The sequence below is a fragment of the Myotis lucifugus genome, unplaced genomic scaffold (assembly GCF_000147115.1).
Source record: "Myotis lucifugus unplaced genomic scaffold, Myoluc2.0 scaffold_279, whole genome shotgun sequence".
NCBI classification, from domain to species: Eukaryota; Metazoa; Chordata; class Mammalia; order Chiroptera; family Vespertilionidae; genus Myotis; species Myotis lucifugus.
Window position 1 is genome coordinate 300,371 of NW_005871327.1, and position 20,899 is coordinate 321,269.

The 20,899-nt window shown below is 57.0% G+C and overlaps 1 protein-coding gene across 1 annotated transcript in view; it reads left to right on the plus strand.

Annotated features, from left to right (window-relative positions):
- Positions 1-20,899, plus strand: part of RCSD1 (RCSD domain containing 1) — a 41,507-nt gene that overhangs the window by 297 nt on the left and 20,311 nt on the right. The window contains exon 2 of the mRNA XM_023763268.1: positions 454-520. Coding sequence (XP_023619036.1) covers positions 454-520 — 67 coding nt within the window. The remainder of the gene's footprint in view (positions 1-453; positions 521-20,899) is intronic.

Consider the following 20,899-nt stretch of genomic DNA (forward strand, 5'->3'; position numbering starts at 1 on the left):
CTGACACGCGATCTGCGAGCCCAGACCTCAGAAAGCAGAAGCCCCTGAGTCTGGAGCCCGTTTTGAAAGAGAAACAGGGCTGGCAGTGAGGCCTCCTCCCCACCCGCTGCCTCCCGCGGAAGGTGGCCTGAGCTCGGCTTCTCCAGTCCCACAGTCACAGCTCTCAGAACTTTCTGCAAAGCTCCCTCGCGGGCAAATAGCACTGGGGATGATAAAACCTGAGACTCCGCTGCACGGCCCGGGTGTGTGGGGGGTGCTGGCCACCGCTGTGGGGCGCACGGGGCGAGGCCCGCCCTTCTCAGCCTGGGATTTTCCTGGTCCTGTTCCAACCTCAGGGGGTCCGGGAACCACCCGGCCGCGGAGGAGTAGCTGGCTGTTTGCCCAGGAGGAGCGGGTGTGTTCCCCGGCCTCCCTTCTCCAGGTCTCCAGGCTTCCTGGATTTCTCCCTTGAAGCCAAGACCTGACATTTCGCCCACGTCCATCTCAGCAGGACCTGGGACTTTTGAAAGGAGCTTCTAAGGTGAAGCTCTGCGAGAGGAGACGGGCTCCCCCGCGGCGGGGCCATCAGGTCTGCTGTCTCCTCCCCGCTCCAGCTCTACCCCGGAGCCCTGCTTGGCTCGCGAAGCCAGCCCCTCGCGTGGCCTGTGGCTCTGTGGGTTCCCTGCAGGGGCCACGGTGTGTCCTGGGCAGGCACCCTGCCTTCTTGTCTTCAAGGGCTGGGGACCGCCTGCGGGGAGGCTTTCTGGAATGTGGGGGACCATGGGACACGCAGGAGTCTGAGCTGGACCCTCTGTAGACAGTTTGGTAAACAGGGAAACTGAGGCAGGTTAGGGCAGGGGTGGGGTGGGGGGGTAATGCACTCGCATCAGCAGGTGGTGTTCACAAGTCTACTCCACCGTCTCCAGCTGCCTCCAGCTTCAGGGCAGGAGCGGGAGATGCCTGAGGAGGCCCCGCCTGGGGGGTGAGGCTGCTCTGGAAGCGGGTCACTCCCTGGGAGCGCGGGCATCTCGGGGCCCAGGCCGCAGGTTCAGTCTGCTGCGCGCCTGCCCGGGCTCCTGCAGATGTGGGTGCGGGGGAAGAGCAAGCAAGTGGAGCCAGGCTGCTGCTTGAGGACCAAATGCCAGTGTGAATCTCGTTCTAGGAGGACAGGGGGACCCCTGCACCGGGCACTTCCTTCTCCCTCGGCTGAGGAAGGAAGTGTGTGTGGCACAAACCCTGAAACTGTCCCCCGAGCTGCTTCCGGTGGGCGGGGGGAGGGGAGCCTTAAAAACCAGGCTGTCCGTCTGCACAGCGGGGTGAGCGGGGTGTGTAGTAACCGATGGGCTCTACCAGGAGGGCAGCGGGAGCAGCTGGCAGCCTGTGCCTGTCGGGGCGCCCTGAGCCCCCCACAAGCACAGATCTGCGGGGTGGCAGGGACTGCTTTTGACGTTTCTTTGTGGAAACACCTGAGTGTGGAACAGCCGAGCCCGCGCCGGGAGGGAAGTAAGAGGAAACCAGGAGCCGGGAAGCGAGGACTCTGGGCGGGAAGTCACTCTGTGTGGGACGTGATATGGGGAGTGGGGCTTGGGATTCCTGGACGATCTCAGAGTGCACCCCTTTTTTAAATGGCGAAACCCACTTTGGAGACACGAAGGGACCTTGATATTTGGGGAGAAACTGAGTCATATTGTTTCCCACTAATAGGAGCCCAAATCAGGCCCACAGGCTCCTGAGTTCCTTCTTGGGAACCCACGTACCCGCCGGAACCTGGGACATCTTTTCTTTTCTTAAGCACTGTGACCAGGATCGACAATATTACTCTTTATTCAGCCCCGCGAAGCCTCTGGAGGGAACAGGTGCAGGGGCTGCGTGAAGGCCCACTGTCCAGCGGGAACGAGACTCCCTGTGTATCACGGCACAGGGACCATTTCCCGTTGTGTGAGCGCCACATGCAGGGCCGGTGTGGACCTAGTCCTCGGTACCGCCGAATCCCCAGAAGGGAGCCTGAGAGAAAGGAGGGTGGCGAGGAGGGCACGGCGGGTGCGGGGAGAACACACTGCCTTCCTCTGGGGAGCAGGCGGGCCGGAGAGGAAGGTGAGAGCAGTGAGAAATGAAAGCATGAGACAAAACCGTGCGGCCTCTGCGTATGGTGGACGCTGACCAAGCGGCAGCTGGACTCTCCCCATTTGGAGGAAGGGGTTACTTTTTCTTCATGCGAAGTCTCCTTGCCTCACTGTGCCCCAAAGGGGTGCCTTTTTCTGATCCAGACAGAGGCCAGCTCTAGTCTGCAAAGGCCAGAGGGCGGATGACCTAGACTCAGCTCGTGGGCAGTGGGCAACGCTGAGAGAAAGATGGGCCACGGCGTGGCCAGAATGACGTGGCAGGAATGCCAGTCATAGACTGAGCCCGGGAGCAGGCAAGGTCTGACTTGGAGAGTAAGAGGGGAAGGTGGGAGGGAAAGCCTAGGAGTTGTAGGAGGGAGGAGAAATGGCCTGTGGGCGGAGCTCACACGGGAGGCCTGGATGCCGGGAGGAGGCCGTGCAGCCTCTGTGGGTGGGACCCTCACTGGTCTGAGGTCTCCAGAGATCAGCGCGTGTCCTCACCATAGCCGTGCCGTCTCACCAGGCAAGGTTGGTTAACGAACAGGAGCTCCTTCCCCTCCGTCTGCAGCAAGAATGTCCCCAGCCCCAGACGCCTCCCCAGACGCCTCCCCAGACGTCCTCTGGCTCCACGCCCCTCGGAGCCCTCTGTTCAAACCAAGTTAGAGCCCCGCAGCGCCGTCCGCCCGGGCCTCTCCCTGAAGGTTCCTGGAGTCCGGGAGCCTTAGCGCCTGTACCCGTGGCCTGATGGGCACGCGATACTTGCTTGTTGAATGAGAAACAAATGAAGGTGGGAGAAGGATCGGGTGTTCTTCTTTAAAGCCAGGTTCAGACCTGTTGGTGTTGACTGTTCTTGGGAGGCATGTCCATGGGGAATACAGACCCCTGGGGACGCAGATATGACTCCTCTCCAGGAGAGATGAACGGTGAAGCTGCGGCAGGAACGGAGAGGGAATGTGTAGTAGAGAGAGGAGACTTAGGACATGAGGGTTAAAGGACACTCTGCGTTACTTACGAATGGGCTGTAGTCAGCTCGAAGAGCCAGGGAGCATTTGCAAAAAGTCTGATTCTTGTGGACTAAGTCCATCATTTGCTTAACAAAACGGTAGACACGTGAAATCGGCTAGTGTTTAGGTGAACAAGTGGAGGGTTCAGTCGGTGAAAATTAGACTTCGTTGCCATCGGTTAAACGGTGTCTACTTTAGGTGGAGACCATTGGTGAGCCCTTTTCTCTGAGGCAACTCCAAGTCCCTCCCAGCTGTTAGCTGCCCTTCACCCATTTATTCCGCATTTATTGAGCACTGTTACATACTAGAGATCGTGTTTTAAATGGCACCAAAAAATTATTGGGCTCTCACATCTGTATCCTCACAGAATCGGTATCACTGACGAGAGAGAGAGGGGGAGAGAGAGAGAGAGAGAGAGAGAGAGAGAGAGAAAGAGAGAGAGAGGGAGAGAGAGAACATGTATTAGTATATATAATGTGTTCATTTTACTTCATGAAGTATTTTCTACCCCAATCTCACCAACAGCCTTTGCTGTTTTGGGATCCCCCCTCTCGCTGAGCCCTGGGTCATAACTAGGGACTGCGTGGCCTCTGGGAGCTGGAGTCTGTGGGCATGGCCACGTACCCCACTTTCCTGTCTGGCTCCCAGGCACTCTGTGGGACCCTCGGTAACAGTGACTTCCACTAGGACAGTGGTCGGCAAACTGCGGCTCGCGAGCCACATGCGGCTCTTTGGCCCCTTGAGTGTGGCCATGAAGTTTCAATCGCACTGTACATGCGCGCCCGCACGTGGTATTTTGTGGAAGAGCCACACTCAAGGGACCGCAGTTTGCCGACTACGGCACTAGGAGAGCCTCCCATTGGCTGCCCGCAGTGACGGGGAGTTGGGGTAGTGGGACTGAAGGGCCGGGGCCTGTCACAGAGGCCGAGCGCATTCTGGAAGGGGGTCGGGTGTCAGAGCCTGCCGAGGCGAGGCCCCTCGCAGCCAGGCAGCCAGAGCCTGGCCGGTGCGTCGGTTCCGTGGGAAACCTGAACACTGGCAGCTCAGCGGCCCCGTAATCTTATCGGGGCCACAAGAGAAAGCATTTTGATTCCAGAGAAATCTGCAGGCAGCTCCGCCTGCTCCAGTAATAGCTTCAGGTTTGCAGAGCCAACTCGACCAACCCTGCTCCCTCCCCAGCCTGTAACAGCTCAGCGCTGGGTGGGGGGAAGCCACATGGTCGAGGAGAACCTGAGACCCTGGGAGGGACACCGAGGCCCCTGGGAGGGACGCCCAGGCCGCGGGGACTGGGCGCCGTGGGCCTGTGCAAAGCTCGCAGCGTGTCTCTCATCTGAGCAGTAGCTCAGCCTAAGCCCTGAGAAATGAGATTGTCAGTTTCACCACAAAAGCAGCATTCACTCCTGCTCGGCCTTCAGGGCGTTCGTAGATATTTCTATCTCCGTGGAAACAGGACGCCGTCCATCACTGAGCACAGAAATGTAGTGGCTGCCAGGGCCCTCCTGAGCCAGGCCAGAGAGGACACCACCTCGTACCCCGGTCTTTTGGGCAGTGAACTCCCCAATTTTTCCCTTTGGGCTTCCTGAATGCCTGACTCCTGGGATTGTGGGACACGAGCGGGGGGCCTGGGGGCTCCGCTGTGAAGTCCCACGTGGAGGGCAGGGACTCCCCAGGAGAGGTGAGGTGGACATGCAGGCCCTCCTGTGGGACACCCTCCTGGTGCCATCAGGGCCCATTCTCCATGGTCAGCGTGGGCCCAGGCTGGAATCCCTGAGAAGTTCCAGACGGAGCCGGGCATTCTCTCCAGCCAAGAAGCGAAGCGTGGGCCTCATCGGATGCCCCAGACCCTGGTTTCGAACCTGCTCGCTCCAGGTCCCGGCCACCCCCCTGGAAGTCACAACCCTTCCCAGGCTGGGTCTGCTACAGTGAGGCAGCAGCAGATGACTCTGAGTTGAGACTTGAGGGATGGGTGGGAGTTCAAAGGCAGCTTCTCTAACGGGAGCTGGAGAAAACGCGCTTCCTCTGCTTGGGACTCCTCCACACACAGCTCTGCAAGGCCTCCTGGCAGCCCTGGGGGTGTCCGGTCTGACCTCAGCCCGATTTCAGCCCCCCACCCACCCCCACACACTCTGCCTGGGGCCGGCCCCCAACCGCAGCTGCTGAGGGGATGTGTCTGAAACAGGCCCAAGGGGTCACCTGTGGTCACGCTCACCAAAAGCCACCCCAAGACCCTCCACCTGCTCCCCCGGAGAGAGGCCCCTGGGAATAAACCCCGCGGAGAAATCGCCTGGGCCCCGCACACCTGGACCTCAGCCGGCTCAGTCATGGGCACTGTGCTGCCAGGTGAGACCGTGGCCAGTCCCGGCTCTCGAGATCCATGCAGCTGGGTGGAGAGGGCCCGAACCCGAAGGATCGCTCAGGAACAAGCAACTGGCTCCGTCCAGGCTCCATCCAGGCGGCAATAATCAGTCCAATGAAATAATCAGTCAAATGAGGACCTGCGGCTGCAGGGGGTCAGCTGGTGAGCTGCTGTGAGACGCAGCTCCACAGCGTTCGTGATGAACCGTCAAAGGGTTATTTCTACTCAGGCTATGTGTCCGTCCAGGGTTGGCAGGGGCTTTGCTCCACATCACTGTGTCCCAGGGAACGGATCAGCTGCCGTAGGGAAGGAACATTCTGGAAGACTTGCCCCACTGTGGCTCTGGCCTGAGAGGGTTAGAACTAGCCTCCACGTGCTCCGCTCATCTCATGGATGGGGAAGTCAGTCCTGCCAGGTGCCATGGCAGCAGCTGGAGGCGCTCGGTGAGCATCGCTGGTGTTCTGGTCAGGAGACCGCGGAGCAGCCATCTGTGAGCTGGGTCTCGGGTTAGACCGCGTCTTTCAGGCCGGCAGGGCGGAGGCCGTGGGAGAACACGCGTGTCTGTGCCACTCGGGACGCACTCACAGAAGACTTTGTGCAACTCTGGTCAGGGTGTTCAAAAGCTGTCGCAATGTTTTCAGGGATTTCCGTTGCTCTTCGTGCTTTGGGGTGTGACTAGAACAGGCAGGTAGGTTTGAGGGGAAGTCATGGGGTGCAGATATGCCCCATTTCTACAGGAAAGGTATCAGCGAGACATAAACCTAAGCCATTGGGGCAGCTGCTTAAAATGTTTCTCATGCATCTTAGCCCCAGAACAGCCAATGTGATGGATCGAGCCATTGAGAGGGATCGCTTATCGCCATCCTTTCTGATTTGGGAATCTCCCCAAGTGAATAAGGAGCTGAACCTTTTCTACATGGAGTTACACAGCACTCAGAACTGCCTCCCCCCCACTCAGCCTTGGACAGGAGCCCTGCCCTTCTGCCTAAGGACGTGGTGAGGGAAAGCGGCCTGCAGGTAGCGTTTGAACCAGGGGTGGCTTTGAGGAAAATGGTAGTGACAGCTGCCCTCTGCCCCGCTCCCTCTGGGTCAGGGACAGGCCAAGGGGGCTGCCCTGCAGAGTGATCAACCTGGAGACCTGGGTTCCAGGTCCAGCGCCAGGCACCCGCCCTGGTCCTGGCTGGGCCCTCCATCTGTCGAGCTGGTACCTGCTTTCCTCACATTGTCAGACTATTTGTGAGGAAGTAAGATCATGCATGATGCATGAGCTAATCTATGAAAGCACCTTGGAAAATGAAAATATCCCATGAAACCCTGGTGGTGTGGTTATTAACAAGAAGTGGATTTTGTGAGAAATTGTAACAACCCGAGGGTGTCTTGTGTAAGAAAGGTCCGGTGTTCTCTCTGCCTCATGGAAGGGGGCAGCGGGCGTGCAAAGACGGTGACGTTGATGAATAAGAGCAAAGCTAAGGCTTCCATTATGGACCAAAGAGGATGCAGGAAAGAGGCTCTGAGAAGGAAAAGACTTCACAACCCCATCACTGCTCCCCAAAGCACTTTCCCTCATCTCGGAACCGAAGCAGCAAGTCTGAAACCCCATCACTGGCCCTCTGCCTGCAAGGAGCACAGCTCAACACGCCCTTTCGCATGAAGGCTGGAGAAGGACGCAGGGGTTAAGAGCACAGACCCGGAACCAGACATCCTGACTGCCCATTACTCGCCTGTGACCTCTCTGGGCCTTGGTTTTCCCGTCTGTAAAATGGAAATAGTAACAGGACCTATGCAATTGGGTTGTTATGAGGATTAAATGAGTTCATAGCTGTGTGAGGTGTATAGAGTTGTGCCTGCACGTAACAGGTGTGGTAGTGTTGTTGTTGGATAAGTAGGCTTCATAGTCATTTAGAGGAGAACGCCCTCCCTTGCTGTGGGTGCCGCTTTGACTGGGACCCAGGGTGGGTCTGAGGTCCTCTTCCGGCCTGAGAGTGTGGGGAGAAGGGTGCTTGGTGCACCCGGCGTGCAGACCTCTGCGGGGAAGCTCAGGCCTCCTCCAGGAGCTGGTCCTGGGGGCTCTGCTGGGACCCCCACGTCCAGATGAGAGCCTGGAAGACAGAGAGCCTGGAAGACGGGGAGCTTGGGCCCTGGAACAGCAGCTCTGAGCTGTAGGCTCCCAGGCAGTCGAGGCCTGGCTCAAGCCACGTGCTTTGAAGAAAGGGAGGGAGGAGAGGGGTGTGTGGCTTCTCCCTGGTGGAGCCGCGACATGAGCAGGTGGGAAGCGGCAAGGACAGCAGTCCAGCTCACCTGACCCTGACGGAGTGCTTCCCTACCTCTTCCTCTCTCCCCGCACCTGGCTTACCTCTTCCCTGCCCTGTGCTCGCCTGTCCCACCTGCAGGCGAGGCCCCGGACAGGTGGGATCGGAGGCAGCTGCGGGATTGGAGAGCGAGATGCTAACCATTTGCACCAGGCCCCCCTCAGCCGGCATCCCGTCTGAGCTTCTGGCTGGGCTTACGAGTTGAGCGCTTTCATGTGCCAACAGGACGTTCGGATTTCTCAGCCACGTTACTTGCGTCATGAAGACTTTTGGCAAGATGCACTCAGCAGGTTGAACACCTGGCCCACAGGTAGCTGCGCACTTGGGAACGCAGGTCTTTCCCGAGGGCAGTCTCCAGGGACAGCCGCAGGGCTCTGGCCCTGGCCCTCCCTTGCTAAGTGTTTTTGTTAATGACTTGGTTGAAAAATAGAAAGACTCCAGATGACCCGCAGCTGGGATAGTTAATGCGCTACATGACATATTCAAGTTCGAATGATTTACATAGGAAGGGATGCTGGGCCAAAAGCAACATGATGAAATTAAACAGGGACGGATGTAGAGTCCGCCGCTTAGCTTTCGGAAAATGTCGTCCGCCAGCGCAGGGAGACCTGGCTGGGAAATACGTACCCACGTGTCCAGGCATTCCACAAATATCTGCGGGGCCTCCTGGATGGATTCTTGGAGGAGGTCAGATCTACAGATGCCATCTCCACACGCTGAGCGCTCAGTGGTGGTGATGCAAGTGGCCTCCTATCTCCACATCAGTGTAGTATCTCCAAATCAGTGCAGGCGTCCTAAGTGGCAGGCAGGCGACAGCTGCGGGGGGCGCCTGGAGATCAGAAGGCAGGGAGGCTGTAAGGACGGGGGAGGGTCCTTGGTATGTGGTGTCTGCCTGGAGGCTACTGCAGGCGGTGGTGACACAGAAGGAGCCTGAGTGACTGAGTCTCAGGCCGGAGCAGGAAGAAGCATTTGCTGGTTTGGGACCAGAGGGGCTGCTTTTGATTGAGGCATTGGCAGGACGATCAGAATTGGGAATTCAGAACTGGAGATTGGAGGGCATTGGGCTGAAAGGGGTCCCCCAGGCGGGGGCGGTGAGAGGTGCCTGGAGAGAGAGGGGCAGGCCAGGACAACGCTGTGGCCTTCTCGTATGTTTGAGGGGCACCAGGACAGGGAAGGGCGCTTCAGTTTACATGCAAAGGGTTGGGCGTTCAGCTTCACATAAACTAACACTTTTCAAAAAAAGACTCCATCTGGGGCTTCATCCCTGTGCCCCACAGATGTAGGATGTGGGATTTCTCCCTGCCCACGCGCCCTCCCCACGACCCTTCCCAGATTCTCTCTCAAGCTCCAGGAGCACAGGCCGCAGGGGATGGGCCTGGCTCAGCGCTGTGACCTGAGCTGGGACCGCAGCCCAGGGGGACAGGATGGAGGGAGAGGGGGCAGCATTATGTGTCCAATAGGCAAAGGTCTTATAGGTGCTTTTCGTGGCACCAGGCTGCGGTCCCCGTCGATCCTGGGCAGGCCCCCAGCCACGCACATTGGGAATGGTCTGCACCAGGCACATTCTTATTATTTCTAAAATGACAAAACCCCAATGGACCAAAAATCCTTTCAGAAAACCTGCAAGGTTTTCTTCATGTTCTGGGTACTCTCCATAGTCTTAAAATGTAAATTTATAATTCAGCTAATAGTAAACCTTTTAGGCAAAATTGTAAAAATGTATCATCCTAACACAACAATTACTTTCTCACTTCTGGTCCTCAATTTTATCCCTTTTGTCGTTAAAAAAAACTGGGAGAAAAAGACAATTCCGCTTCATGTAACTACTTCCAGTTCTGTGTGTCCTTATCATTTGTAGCCACGCAGATCATTCTTACAAAACTGTAATCATGGCACACCTGTAACTCGACATGTTACCTCTGTCCTTCACGTCCTCAAGGCAGCATCCTGCAGTCCTCAGCTGCATCTTCCTGTTAAACGTCCGCATGGTATTCTGTTGTACAAATATGCCCGAAGCTACTATATCATTTTTCTATTTCGGGGACTGGCCTTTGTTTCCACTTTCTCCGCATTATAAATAACATCGCTATAAACAGTCTGTGGGGTTCTTCTTCTTCTTTTGAATGACTCGGTTGGAAGCAATTCCCAAGAGCGGGATTACTAGGGCGAAGGTTCTCAGTGAAGGCTGCCACACCGCCTGGCCTGCCTCCCTTCCTCCCAAAGAGCCTCAGTCCACCTGGTGAGCACAAACCGTAGGGTGCCTGGAAGGGACGTGAGGTGACAGCCATCAGGCTGGCTCAGCACAGAGCCCCTCCTCCCAGGGCCCTGCTGTGGCCCCCTCCTCCAGCAGGGAGGGGGAGGGGGCAGGAAAGGGGTGTGGACACCCTGGGAAATGAAGCAATTCTGTGGCACTTCCTGCAGGACAGATGCAGATGGGGGAAATGACATACCAGTGGAGGGGGCAGGGCAGAGTGATCCGGGGGCACGAGGAGCCCCCCCCCCCCACACACACACACACCAGCCGTGGATGGAGGCAGAACCCTGAAGTTTGCCCTGGCCTGAGGGAGCCACGGACTGGCACCTGGGAAAGCTCCGGGTCACGGGCAAGAGTGGTCTGTGTGGTCACTCACCCACCTGCTCGCTGAGGACGTATTTGATGAGTGCCCACTGTGTCCGGCGCTGTGCTGGGAATTCTGGACACGGAAGGGAATAGAGCTTGGACCCTGCCCTCAGAGCTTGCAGTCCAGTCAGGAGTCAGAAGGATGACGGTGATGACCACAGGGTGAGCCGGGTCCAGTCACTGTGCTCAGGACCCAGCTCAGGCCATGAGCTGGGGAGGAGGTGATGTCTGAGCTCCATCCAGCAAGGAGGACGTGAGAGCTGGGGCGGGAGAGAGGAGTGTGCAGTAGGACAGGAGCAGCTGGCAGACCACGCGAGACCATGTGAGCCTCACTGGGACTTGGCCTTGGAGGACCAGGAGCTGAGGAGCTCGTCTCTCCGGGGAGCACCCGAGGGGCTCAGTCTCTCTGGGGAGCACCTGAGGGGCTCGGTCTCACTGCAGGGAGCACCTGAGGGGCTGGCCTTGAGCTGTGTCTTCCCAAAGCATTCGTCCAGCTTCAGTTGGAGATGCATTTGGCCTGCTGGCGAGATGACAGGAAGTTAAAGCTCTTGAAAGCTGCCCCTGTGCTCTCAGAGCAATGGTGGGGGAGTCACGTGATCAGTTTCCACTTTAGAACGATCGCCGTGGCTGTGGTTCAGAGAATGGATTGCAGAGACATGTCATAGAGACGTTAGGGGCTGTTCAGTTGTCCGGACTGAGGACCAGGCCAGCTGGGCTGCAGAAGGGACTGCGAATGCAGAGCAGGGAGAGGAGTCTGAGGGGCCCTTCCTCTGAGGGCCGAGAACTCTCCTCCTGGGGCCTGGCTGAGGACTAAGGGGAGGGGCAGCGGGGTTCCCAGGGGCCTGAGCTCAAGGCACACCCAGGCGCAGCCATAGCCTCTAAAGGGCAGGCCAGACTGGGTGTCTCACACCCACAATGAAAAGCAGCTCACCTGGGCCCCCGGGTACCTGTGCAGGTACATTGTGTGTGTCGGGGGGCGGGGGGCGGGGGTATTCCGTGTAGCCAGAAGAAGCCAGGCATAGTGGCACAGGAGTCCGGGCTCAGGACCAAACGCCATGGCCCAAGTGCTGCGGGATCTTGACTCAACAGCACAGGCTTTGGGGCCTCGCCAGGATGGTAATTCCATCCATGCCCGGCTCAGGGGGATTAAATGAGATAACGTTCATAGTCAGGAGCTTGGAAAAGGAAGAAAGGACTCCATAGATGGAAGGTGTTGTCACCTCCATGTTTGGAAAACGCAGGGACATATCTGAAGTGACTTTCCCTCGGAGAGGAGCAGGCGCCCCGGAGCCGGGCGTGTGGAGGGGGAGCCCTTCCACGGGGCCTCTGCTTCCTCCTGTCGGTGTGGCCTCCCTTTGAAGCTCAGAGCAGCTGCACGGAGGACAGCCAGGCTGGGCCCGACCCAGATCGCTCTGCTCAGAGCCAGAGGCTGTGTTTGAAGCCGCAGAGAGGAAACCAGTGGTGGGCGGGCAGGACTTCCTGACTAGTGCTTGGGTCTGGCCCGAGCCCCCAGGCCCACCAGGAGGCCCAGGCTTGTGAGGAGAGGCCTGCTGTCCACACCAGGGGGCCCTGTCCCTCCAGCCTGGAGCCTGACTGTCCCAGCTAGTCAAGGGCAAAATTCAGGAGCCACAGGGACGCCCCACCTGTCCAGTGAAGTGTGAGTTTCAGAAACAAAAGCGCCATTAAGAACAGAGCCGGGAGGTGAGAGGCCAGGTGCCTGCCCGGCCCGTGGGCCTGTGACCTGGGCGGTGTTCCCCGAGGAGGGAGGGGGATGCAGGTGCTTTCACCTTGACACCGTGCCCTGAGCACCAGCAGGCGTGGCATGAGGCGGGAGGGGACGTGGGGACGGCCCAGAGGCAGCTGCCACAGGCCGAGCTCAGCGCCTGGATCTAGTGCTCGAGCTGCCACCAAAAGAACCACAGGCTGGTGCTTAAACCACTGCGTCCCGCTCACTGTCCGAGGCCGGACATCCAGGGTCGGTGTGGGTGGGGCTGCTCCTCCTCTCGGCTCTACGATGGGCGTCTCCACAGGGTCCTCCCTTCATGAGTGTCTGTGTCCCAAGCTCCTCCTGTGGGGACACCAGCCACATGGGTCGGATCAGGGCCCCAGGAACTCATTTGAACGTAACCACCCCTTTAAAGACCTTATCTCCAAGCGCAGCCTCATTCAGAGGTCCTGGGGCCAGGACGTCAACACTGGGGACACAGTTCAGCACGTAACAGCCCCAGCCCCGGCCTCACTTCCGGCCGTGGGTGAGAACAGAGAGGCCTCCCACCCTCCACTCGGCGCCTGGCTACTCCTGTCTGCCTGTCCCGGCCACATCCGAGCAAGGGCACCGGGCGGCAGGGCACATGCACCGCAGGGCGGCCTCCTGCAGGCCTCACTGTCCCGCGCTCCGCATCCCGCCCGGTGCAGCCCCATCCTGATGGGGGGATGGACTCAGCCACCAGTCCTGCCCACTCAGAGCGCAGCGCCACGGACTGTGGCCACGGCGTCCCGGCCCCTGAGCTCCTTCCAGCCTCTGTCTTGGAGGCCTTTGCTCTGCCGTCCCTCTGCCTGGAGCTGCCCTCTCTCCCCCGTCATCCTGCGGGTAGTCTTGTTGCTACAGGGGTCTTACTCCTCACTCTCTATTCCATTTGGGGGGCCACGTCTGCCCAGCCAAGATGAAGGGGTGAGGCCTGGCAGGGACCAGCCCGCTCCCCATCTGCCCTCTGTCACGGGGGCACCAGGGGCCAGGGAGGGGGGAGGCCGAGCCTGTGACCGGCTTCCCACAGTTATTCCTGAGAGGGCTGCACTCCCCCCGCCCCAAGCCTTATCTGGGGGAGGCCCCAGATGTTTCCTCTCACCCAGACAGCCCCCTTCTCCCCCGAGGGCGGTGCCTGCGACCCGGCCCGGCCCTGGGAGGTTTCCCACCGGCTCCTATCTCCCTGACTCGTTCCTCTTGGAGCCTGGGAGCCAGCTTATCTGGACTGGAGAGCCTTTGAGGTGAACAGCAGCGGGGCCCCAGCGGGGCCCCTTTAAAGCTGAACCAGGGGAAGAAGGACAGCAGTGTCTGAGGGAGCCAGGCCCGCGCCTGGAGAGGCCCCCAGGCCCCGCCGGCCGGGACACACGTCGTCTAATTAGGAAAACTCTGGCCGCCCTCAGAGTTGGTGAACCCGTGTCTGCCCGTCCTTCCGCACTCTGGCCGCCCTCAGAGTTGGTGAACCCGTGTCTGCCCGTCCTTCCGCACTCACTGCCCGGCTCTGTCATGTGTGTGTCTATGTTTCTGTGCGTTCCTCGTCACTGAGCCTCGTCGCTTTCCCCCTTTCCACACACAGCCCCACGTGTTAGAAACGTGTCTTCATTTTAATGGGAGCATGTGTGGCCTGCAGGCTCTGTAATTCACTCCAACTTGCTCTCTAAAATGTAATATTCAGACCATTCCTAATTTTGCACCTTTATGTGACTAGCGATGCTACGAATAACTTTGTATCAGCTGCCTTTTTCTTCGTTTCCTCAGTGTATATTCTAACCATAGAGCAAAGCGTTTCCGAGCTCCTGTTGTGTGGTCCCGGCTCAGAGGGCGGGTTGGGCAGTGCGTCGTGCAGTGCGAGGGAGCAGCGTCCCCACGGTCCAGGCAGCGCCGGCTTTCCCAGCATTAGAGCTACTCTCCAGGCTGCTTGCTGTGCAGCCAGCTCACAGCCACGGCGGTTTAGGATGGACTAGGAAGGGCCCACGTCTGCCCAAAGCGTAACTTCGGCTGCTGTCGCCCTTGGCTTTGGAAATTTATCTGCTTTGTCACCACGGGAAGTCATTTAGGCCTAAGCTCTGATTCCGCCATCCACGCGTGATCATAAGGCTTGTCTGGCTGTTGCTTGTGATGTGACATCATCTTCATTAAGACGTGAGGCCACGTGCAACCTCGCTCACGGCACTTCCCTTGCTACATGGCGCCGTCTGTCCTCTCACCAGAGTGTGAACCTCTTGAAGGCCTGTGCCGTGGGCTGTACCTGTCTCCCTACTCTGAGCACAATGGCAACACATAATAGGTGTGTAATAAGTATTTACTGGTTTCAAGACATCAGCCATTGGATAAAGACTGAGGCTCTGGTTTCTGGACCACGTCTCTGGGCCTCAGGGTCTCCATCTGTTGAAGAGACCAACATCTGCTTAGCACCTTCGTTTCCAATGAGGCCCCCGTAGGACGCTAACATGCACCCAGGGTTCTGACCTAGAGGAGGCTGCCATGAACCCCAGGAAGCAACTAAGCTTGGATTGTACATACAGTAGGTAAACCAAGCAAAGCCAGGCCCACACAGATTTCAGACATGGTTTGGGCAAGAACGGATAAGGCAGAGAAGAGCAGAGGCAAAGCAACCTCTCCCCATGGATCGAGAGAGGTGGCGGGGCCTTTAAGCGCAGAGGCTACAGCATGGACGGAGGGGCCAGACTGGAAATACGTGGAGAAGACAGAATGGCTGGGCGTGGTGACCTAAAGCAGCGGCCGGCAACCTTTCGGACCTCACGGACAGCCAGTGGTCCGCGCACCACCGGTTGGCGACCGCTGCTCTAAAGGATGTCAGAAGGTGAGGGAGAGAGTAGAATCCGATGGGTGCTCATTCCACACCTTCAGAACTGCTCTGTGCTCGGCCAGGCCCCACAGAACAGGCCGGCCATCACATCCTCCTCGGTGGCTCCCAGGCCTGACTTCCTGGGACCGGAGACTGTGGCGGAAGAGCACAAGGACCCCTTGTTTCCAAAATCAGATGGAGGCTACCCCTGTCCCCGAGGAGAGGAGCTCAGCTTCCTCCGCCCCTCCCTCCTGCAAAAGAAATCTCCAGCTCGGAGGCGGAACCTGAGCCTGCTCGCACCGTCCTGGCCGCCCGCTCTGGCACCCGCAGGTCCTGGGCCGGTGAAGCATGTGGTCCAGCCGTGTGTGTCGGGGAGGGCGCCTGCAGAGAGGAAATGGCTCAGACCAGATATCGCCTTGTTTGTTTTCCCTGTGAAGAAAAAAGAGCGCTTGGCTTATTTTTTTGGGATCAGGCAGATATTTTTAATCCCTCTAGTTTCCTGCCGCCCACAGGTGTTTCCTCCGGTGTCACTGTCAGAAGGACAGAGCCATGACATCATCAGCTTTGTCCCTGAGATCGCCAAAAAGTGTCCCTGCCCCGACCTGTGTGTGCGCCACCTCAAGTCCCTCAGGACAAGGTGAGGCGAATACAGGACCCATCCATCACCTGCCCGTTCTCCACGTTCCCCTGGGGCGCAGGGGGGGCCTCACTCCTGGTACCGGGTGGCCAGAGGTGCCCCTGGGAAGAGTGGAGAGGACGAAGGCGCTGGTCTCCAGCAAGAATCCTCATGGCGGAGTCCCTAGCTAAGTGACGTTAGTGACAGAGCAGCTCGGTAGCTCCAAGGCATAGACTCTTTACTCCTCACACGTGGGACCCTCCCCGCAAATGGTCACCACAGCCTATAGAACAGGCGAGGATGCCTGGCCATTCAAAAGGCAGAATACTGTTTGGTTTTACTCCAAAAGTTACACGTAAGCCAAAACTTTGGGGAACAGCACGTTCTGCACGCCCAGAGAAGGCCTGGTGGGAGGTCCTCCATAAAGTGAAGAAACCGACATACTTCTCTCGGCTTATCTGCTGGGTAGTCGTGTGAGTCCGTGGAGACGTGCATCTGTCTGCTAGAAGGAATGGAACATTTATTGAGTTCGTTTGTTACACGGCTTACCTTTTCAACTCTCGGGCCATCATTCTGTGAGTAGGGAATTACCGAGCCCTTTTACTGCGTAGGAGACCCTGGCTCAGAGCAGGGGAGGGGTCTGGGGGCTGCAGAGCGGCGGGAGCTGAACTTGAACCCAGGTCTTCTCATCCCTTCTGGAGTCCTACCCCACAATCCCCAGTAGAGTTCGATGAGGGGGTAAGAATACCTTTGCTATTATTTAATATTCAGAACAACGATCTAGTGTTGTCCATGTAACAATTAGAAATAAATTTGTCTAATCCCAGCAGACACCTCCTGGGATTACCCAGGAAAACAGGTCGAACAGGATAAACACAGTCTTCACGTAAATCACGAGTAGCCAGCCGCTGGCCTCTGGACCCAGTGCCGCAGGCAGGCTTGACTGAGGTTTGCCTTAAAAACAACACTGAGTTGGTGTGTTCAAAACAAAATCAATCGGTTTTACCTAAAAATATGCATTTTAATCTTCTCTTGAAAAGCCAGATCATTTGGTGACGCTGGGCCTTGAGTGACCCTTTGAGACGTCACCCCACGTGACCTGGAGTCGAGTAGCAGCTGCCCCTCCCACCCCCACCCACTCCTTGGTGGTGCCTGCCTGGCCTCTGACGTTTGCAGCGCCCGCCCTAGTGATGGGGCGGAGGGGCCTGGACACGGGTGCGAGGTGCCCCCAGGCTCACAGCCTGGGACATTGGGAAACTCCATTTCCCATCTAGGCCCGAGCGCGGTCATGGCTCCCAAGTGCCACACTGGGTTCTTTGCTCCCAAACTGCCGCGTTGACGTGCAGAGTTGAGACGGATTTCACAGGAGGGAGGACGGCTGTGCCGTCGGGCGTCAGACTGGCCGAGTCTGAGCCCAGCTCCGAGGCAGCACGTGTGACTGTGGGAAAGCTTTGCACACGTCCTTGTACAACAGGATTAGTCACCTAACAACACGCTCCCAGGGCTGCGGGGATGACTGAGCGAGCTGCGCCTGTGATGTGCTTGCACAGCGCGAGCTTCAGTCACTCCTTCCTGTTACCCTTTTCCTTTCCAAAGCGACCAGAGCTCGACTCCTCTGGGGACACAGTCTGCTGGTCGCCAGGGACATGTGATGAGAGCTGAGTTGTCCAGGACCTATAGAAGGTCAGGGCGGGGGCCGGCAGGAAGTCGCCCGTGTCTTTCTCCTTTCGCCAGTCTCGTGACTTGTTCTAAGAGTAGATGCGGAGACGGAAGGGGACGTGTTGGCTTTGAATGGATTGTTTCCTTGAGCAGAGAGCCGGATTTGGGAGTTAGAGCTTGAAACTCATTTCCCAGTTTTTAAATTTTTTCTTTATGTGATACTTTCCATGTTATATATCTTGGCAACGTGCTTTCTTTCCCTTGAGAACATGTCATGGCGCTAATTCGCTCCCTTAAACACATGTGCACAATCTCACATAACTGATGGAGCGGGCATGCTGGGGTTTTACAGTCACGTAAAGATCTTTAGGTTTGCCTCCCTTAAACCAGCTCCCGTCCCTGTGTTACCCTCTGTAGCATATGCCATACTCTAGAACTATATACATTCTTATCTATGTGTTATATACACGCTCGTATAGATACACACGGACATGCACATATCCTGGTAGGGGAGGTGGTTAGTTGTTGCTTTATAAAACTGGGGTCACATTATACACACAGGTCTCTGCATCTTGCTATTCTGACTTCACAGTTTCTCATGGAAATTTGGAGTCCTCTAGTTCATTCTGTGTCATGGTTTCATACTGGCCTGTTATGTGGATGGACCGTAAACCTCCCCCTCGTGCCGGGAGCTCACCGTGTTTCCTGGGTTTTGCTGCTGTGCACGCTCCGTCGGCCTCTGTGGCCGCGCACCTGGGCTCAGTGTCTAAGGAGTGGGTTCCAGGAGCATGGGGCTGAGTCGAAACTGTTAGCAGGTCCAAAGGCTGCAACAACTCACATTCCCCAGCAATATCGGGGGGACCACGGTTCCTTTCTCCTGTTTCCCAAGAGCAAGAGCTGCCTCTCTCGCCCGCCCCTCGCTCCCTGCCTGCCTGATAAGCAGAAAGAAAAATCTTAGTGTAATTTCATTTGCATTTCCCTGACAACCTAGGGAGTTTGAGCATCTTTGTATGTGTACTGACTTTTTGAATTTGCTTTCCTATGAATTGCTTATTTATATCCTTTGCTTTGTATTGTTTGTGTCATTTTGTGAGAGCACTTTATATAGCATAACTATCTCCTTTTAATCTGTGTGACAAATAAGTTTTCAAATTTGCTATTTTTGCTGTCCGGCATTTATAGTATCTTATCCAAAAAAATGCTTTTCCTTTTTTTTAAATAAAGGGTTTTTAAATATACGTATAAAGATATATATATATATATCTTCTGGGACCTCTCTTAGTTAAAAGGAAAATGTTTCATTTTAACACTCTTATCCTGTACTCTGCTGTTACATCTATGTTTAGGCTAATCTCAGTTTGCCTTCAAAATGTCATGAGCCAGGCGTGGGAATTCAGCAAAGCATGCTGGGACCTGCTATCACAGGCTCCCCGTAGACCACGTGTCCTTCCTCTCCAGATGCTAGACCTGATACTAGCCTGGAATTTTTCCATCTCCAGCTCTTAGCCTCCGTCTCCCTTCCCTCCCCCACCATCCCCTCCTCCATTTGCTCCTTAAATGGAAGTTTCCTCCCATTTTCCCAGCTTTCTTCTCTGTCCTGTCCTTCTTTCTGGCAGGATGATGTGGAATGTCCCTGAACTCTCCATGCCTGGCTCCAGGGCCTCCGGGGTCACAGGGTCCTTTCCTGCCGTCTGAGCTGAGTCGCCCACCCTTCCCGAGAGGACGCGTGCAGCACTGAGGGACTGCCTCCGTGCCTCTCAGCATGGACAGAACTCGGGACAAGGTTTCCCTTTAAACGCCCTTCAGGATAAATCCAAATACCTTAGCTTCAGGTCTAATAATCACCTGTGGCCCTGGCCAGCGTGGCTCAACGGTTAGAGCACCAGCCTGCACACCGGAGGGTCTCAGGTTTGATACCCAGTCAAGGGCACGAATCCGGGTTGCAGGTTCCATCCCCGGCCCTGGTCAGGGTGCTTGTGGGAGACAACTAATCAATGTGTCTCTCACATTGATGTTTCTCTCTCTCCCTCTTCTCCCCCCCCCCCACCCCCGCTCCACTCTCTCTCAATGGAAAAAAATGTCCTCAGGTGAGGAGTATCAAGGAAAAAACAAAAACAAAACCACCTGCGTTTATTGAGCACTTACTATGTGCCACACTTGCACTCTCTCACTGGAGCCCACACAAGCCTGCGATGTTAATGTTGCCGTCCTCACTTTACAGACGAGGCACCTGAACGGTACATGCGTTCAGCTACCTGCCCACAGTCACCTGAGGAGCAGAGTGGGAGATGAGGCAGACTTCCTGTCTCCGGAGCACTGTCCACAACCTCCCTCTGAGCTGCTCTTCCCCATCCTTGCCCCATGGCTCCTCCTTCCTGGCTCCTCGGACCAGCCACAGGGCAGCCCACGCTGCTCCTTGGGCCATTAATCACGCCCCACGCGGACACAACATCTGTGCCACTGAATTCTCAGCTCGCGCTTGAAGTGGTTGCTGGGACGGGAACCCGGCTGACCCTTAGCTTCCACAGAACAGGGACTGAGAATTAATTTCCTGTAACCGCTCCCCAACCCCCAAAGTGGCTGATTGATTTTATTTTCAGGAACTCCTCTGTCACTAAAATGTTTAGCCAAGACTTTTGTGGGGATACTGACTCTTCCTAAGTCTCCCTTGGCTTTGAGATGCCTGCACCCATGAACCTACAGAAATTCCCGCTTAGTTTGGGATCTCGACTACCAAACAGGTTGTAACCCCAACACGGGCCCGTTGTTGGCCATATTAAGTAAAGTCAGTGGAAAGCAGGAAAGAGAGAGAGAATTGGCTGCTAAGGCGCATCCCCCGCACATTTCACTCGCTGTGATGATGACCCTGTGTAGGAGGCATCGCCCCCTTTAACAGACAGGAAGTTAAGCCCAGAGGAGCGGGCCTGGGACGGGCCTGGTTGGGATGGAGTCCTCCCTGCCACGGTGTTCGGATGGCAGGCCGATTGCAGACAGGCCAGCACAGGCCCGCCTGCCTCACCCCCAGCCCCACGCTGCCCGGGGGTGAGTGAGCATTTCTACTCTCTACTTTCTGTGGGGCTTAAAGAGGTCCTTTTGCAATCCCAGGATCCTCTGGGAGACGTGGCCCGGAAGCCAGGACGCAAGGAGCCAGCTCCCCCTGGGAAAGGCCCAGCTGCCCCCGTGCAGGGCTCCCTAGAGGCACGGGAGGTGTGTGGGGGCAGTGATGGGGGGAGCACCGCCAGGGCTGAGCACGGCTCCTCTGTCGATAAGAAACCCAAATCAGCCGAGGCCGGTTTGGCTCAGTGGATAGAGCGTCGGCCTGCGGACCGAAGGGTCTCGGGTTCGATTCCGGTCAAGGGCATGTGCCTGGGTTGCGGGCGCGTCCCCAGTGGGAGATGTGCGGGAGGCAGCTGATGGATGTTTCTCTCTCATCGATGTTTCTGGCTCTCTATCTCTCTCCCTTCCTCTCTGTAAAAAATCAATAAAATATTTCACATAAGACTATACAGAAGAGTAGAAAACAAAGGGAAACCCAAATCACCTCCGAGTCATTCGCCGGCGCCTCCCGGAGAGCAGCTTGGCTGGTGCTCAGCGGAGGCTGGTGCCAGCACAGATGCTGCTGAGAGGACGACCAGGGGGCGGCGGGCTCCTTGAGTCTGGAACCTCGCAGGGGTGCGTCCGGCCAGGGCCAGGATATTTCTGTG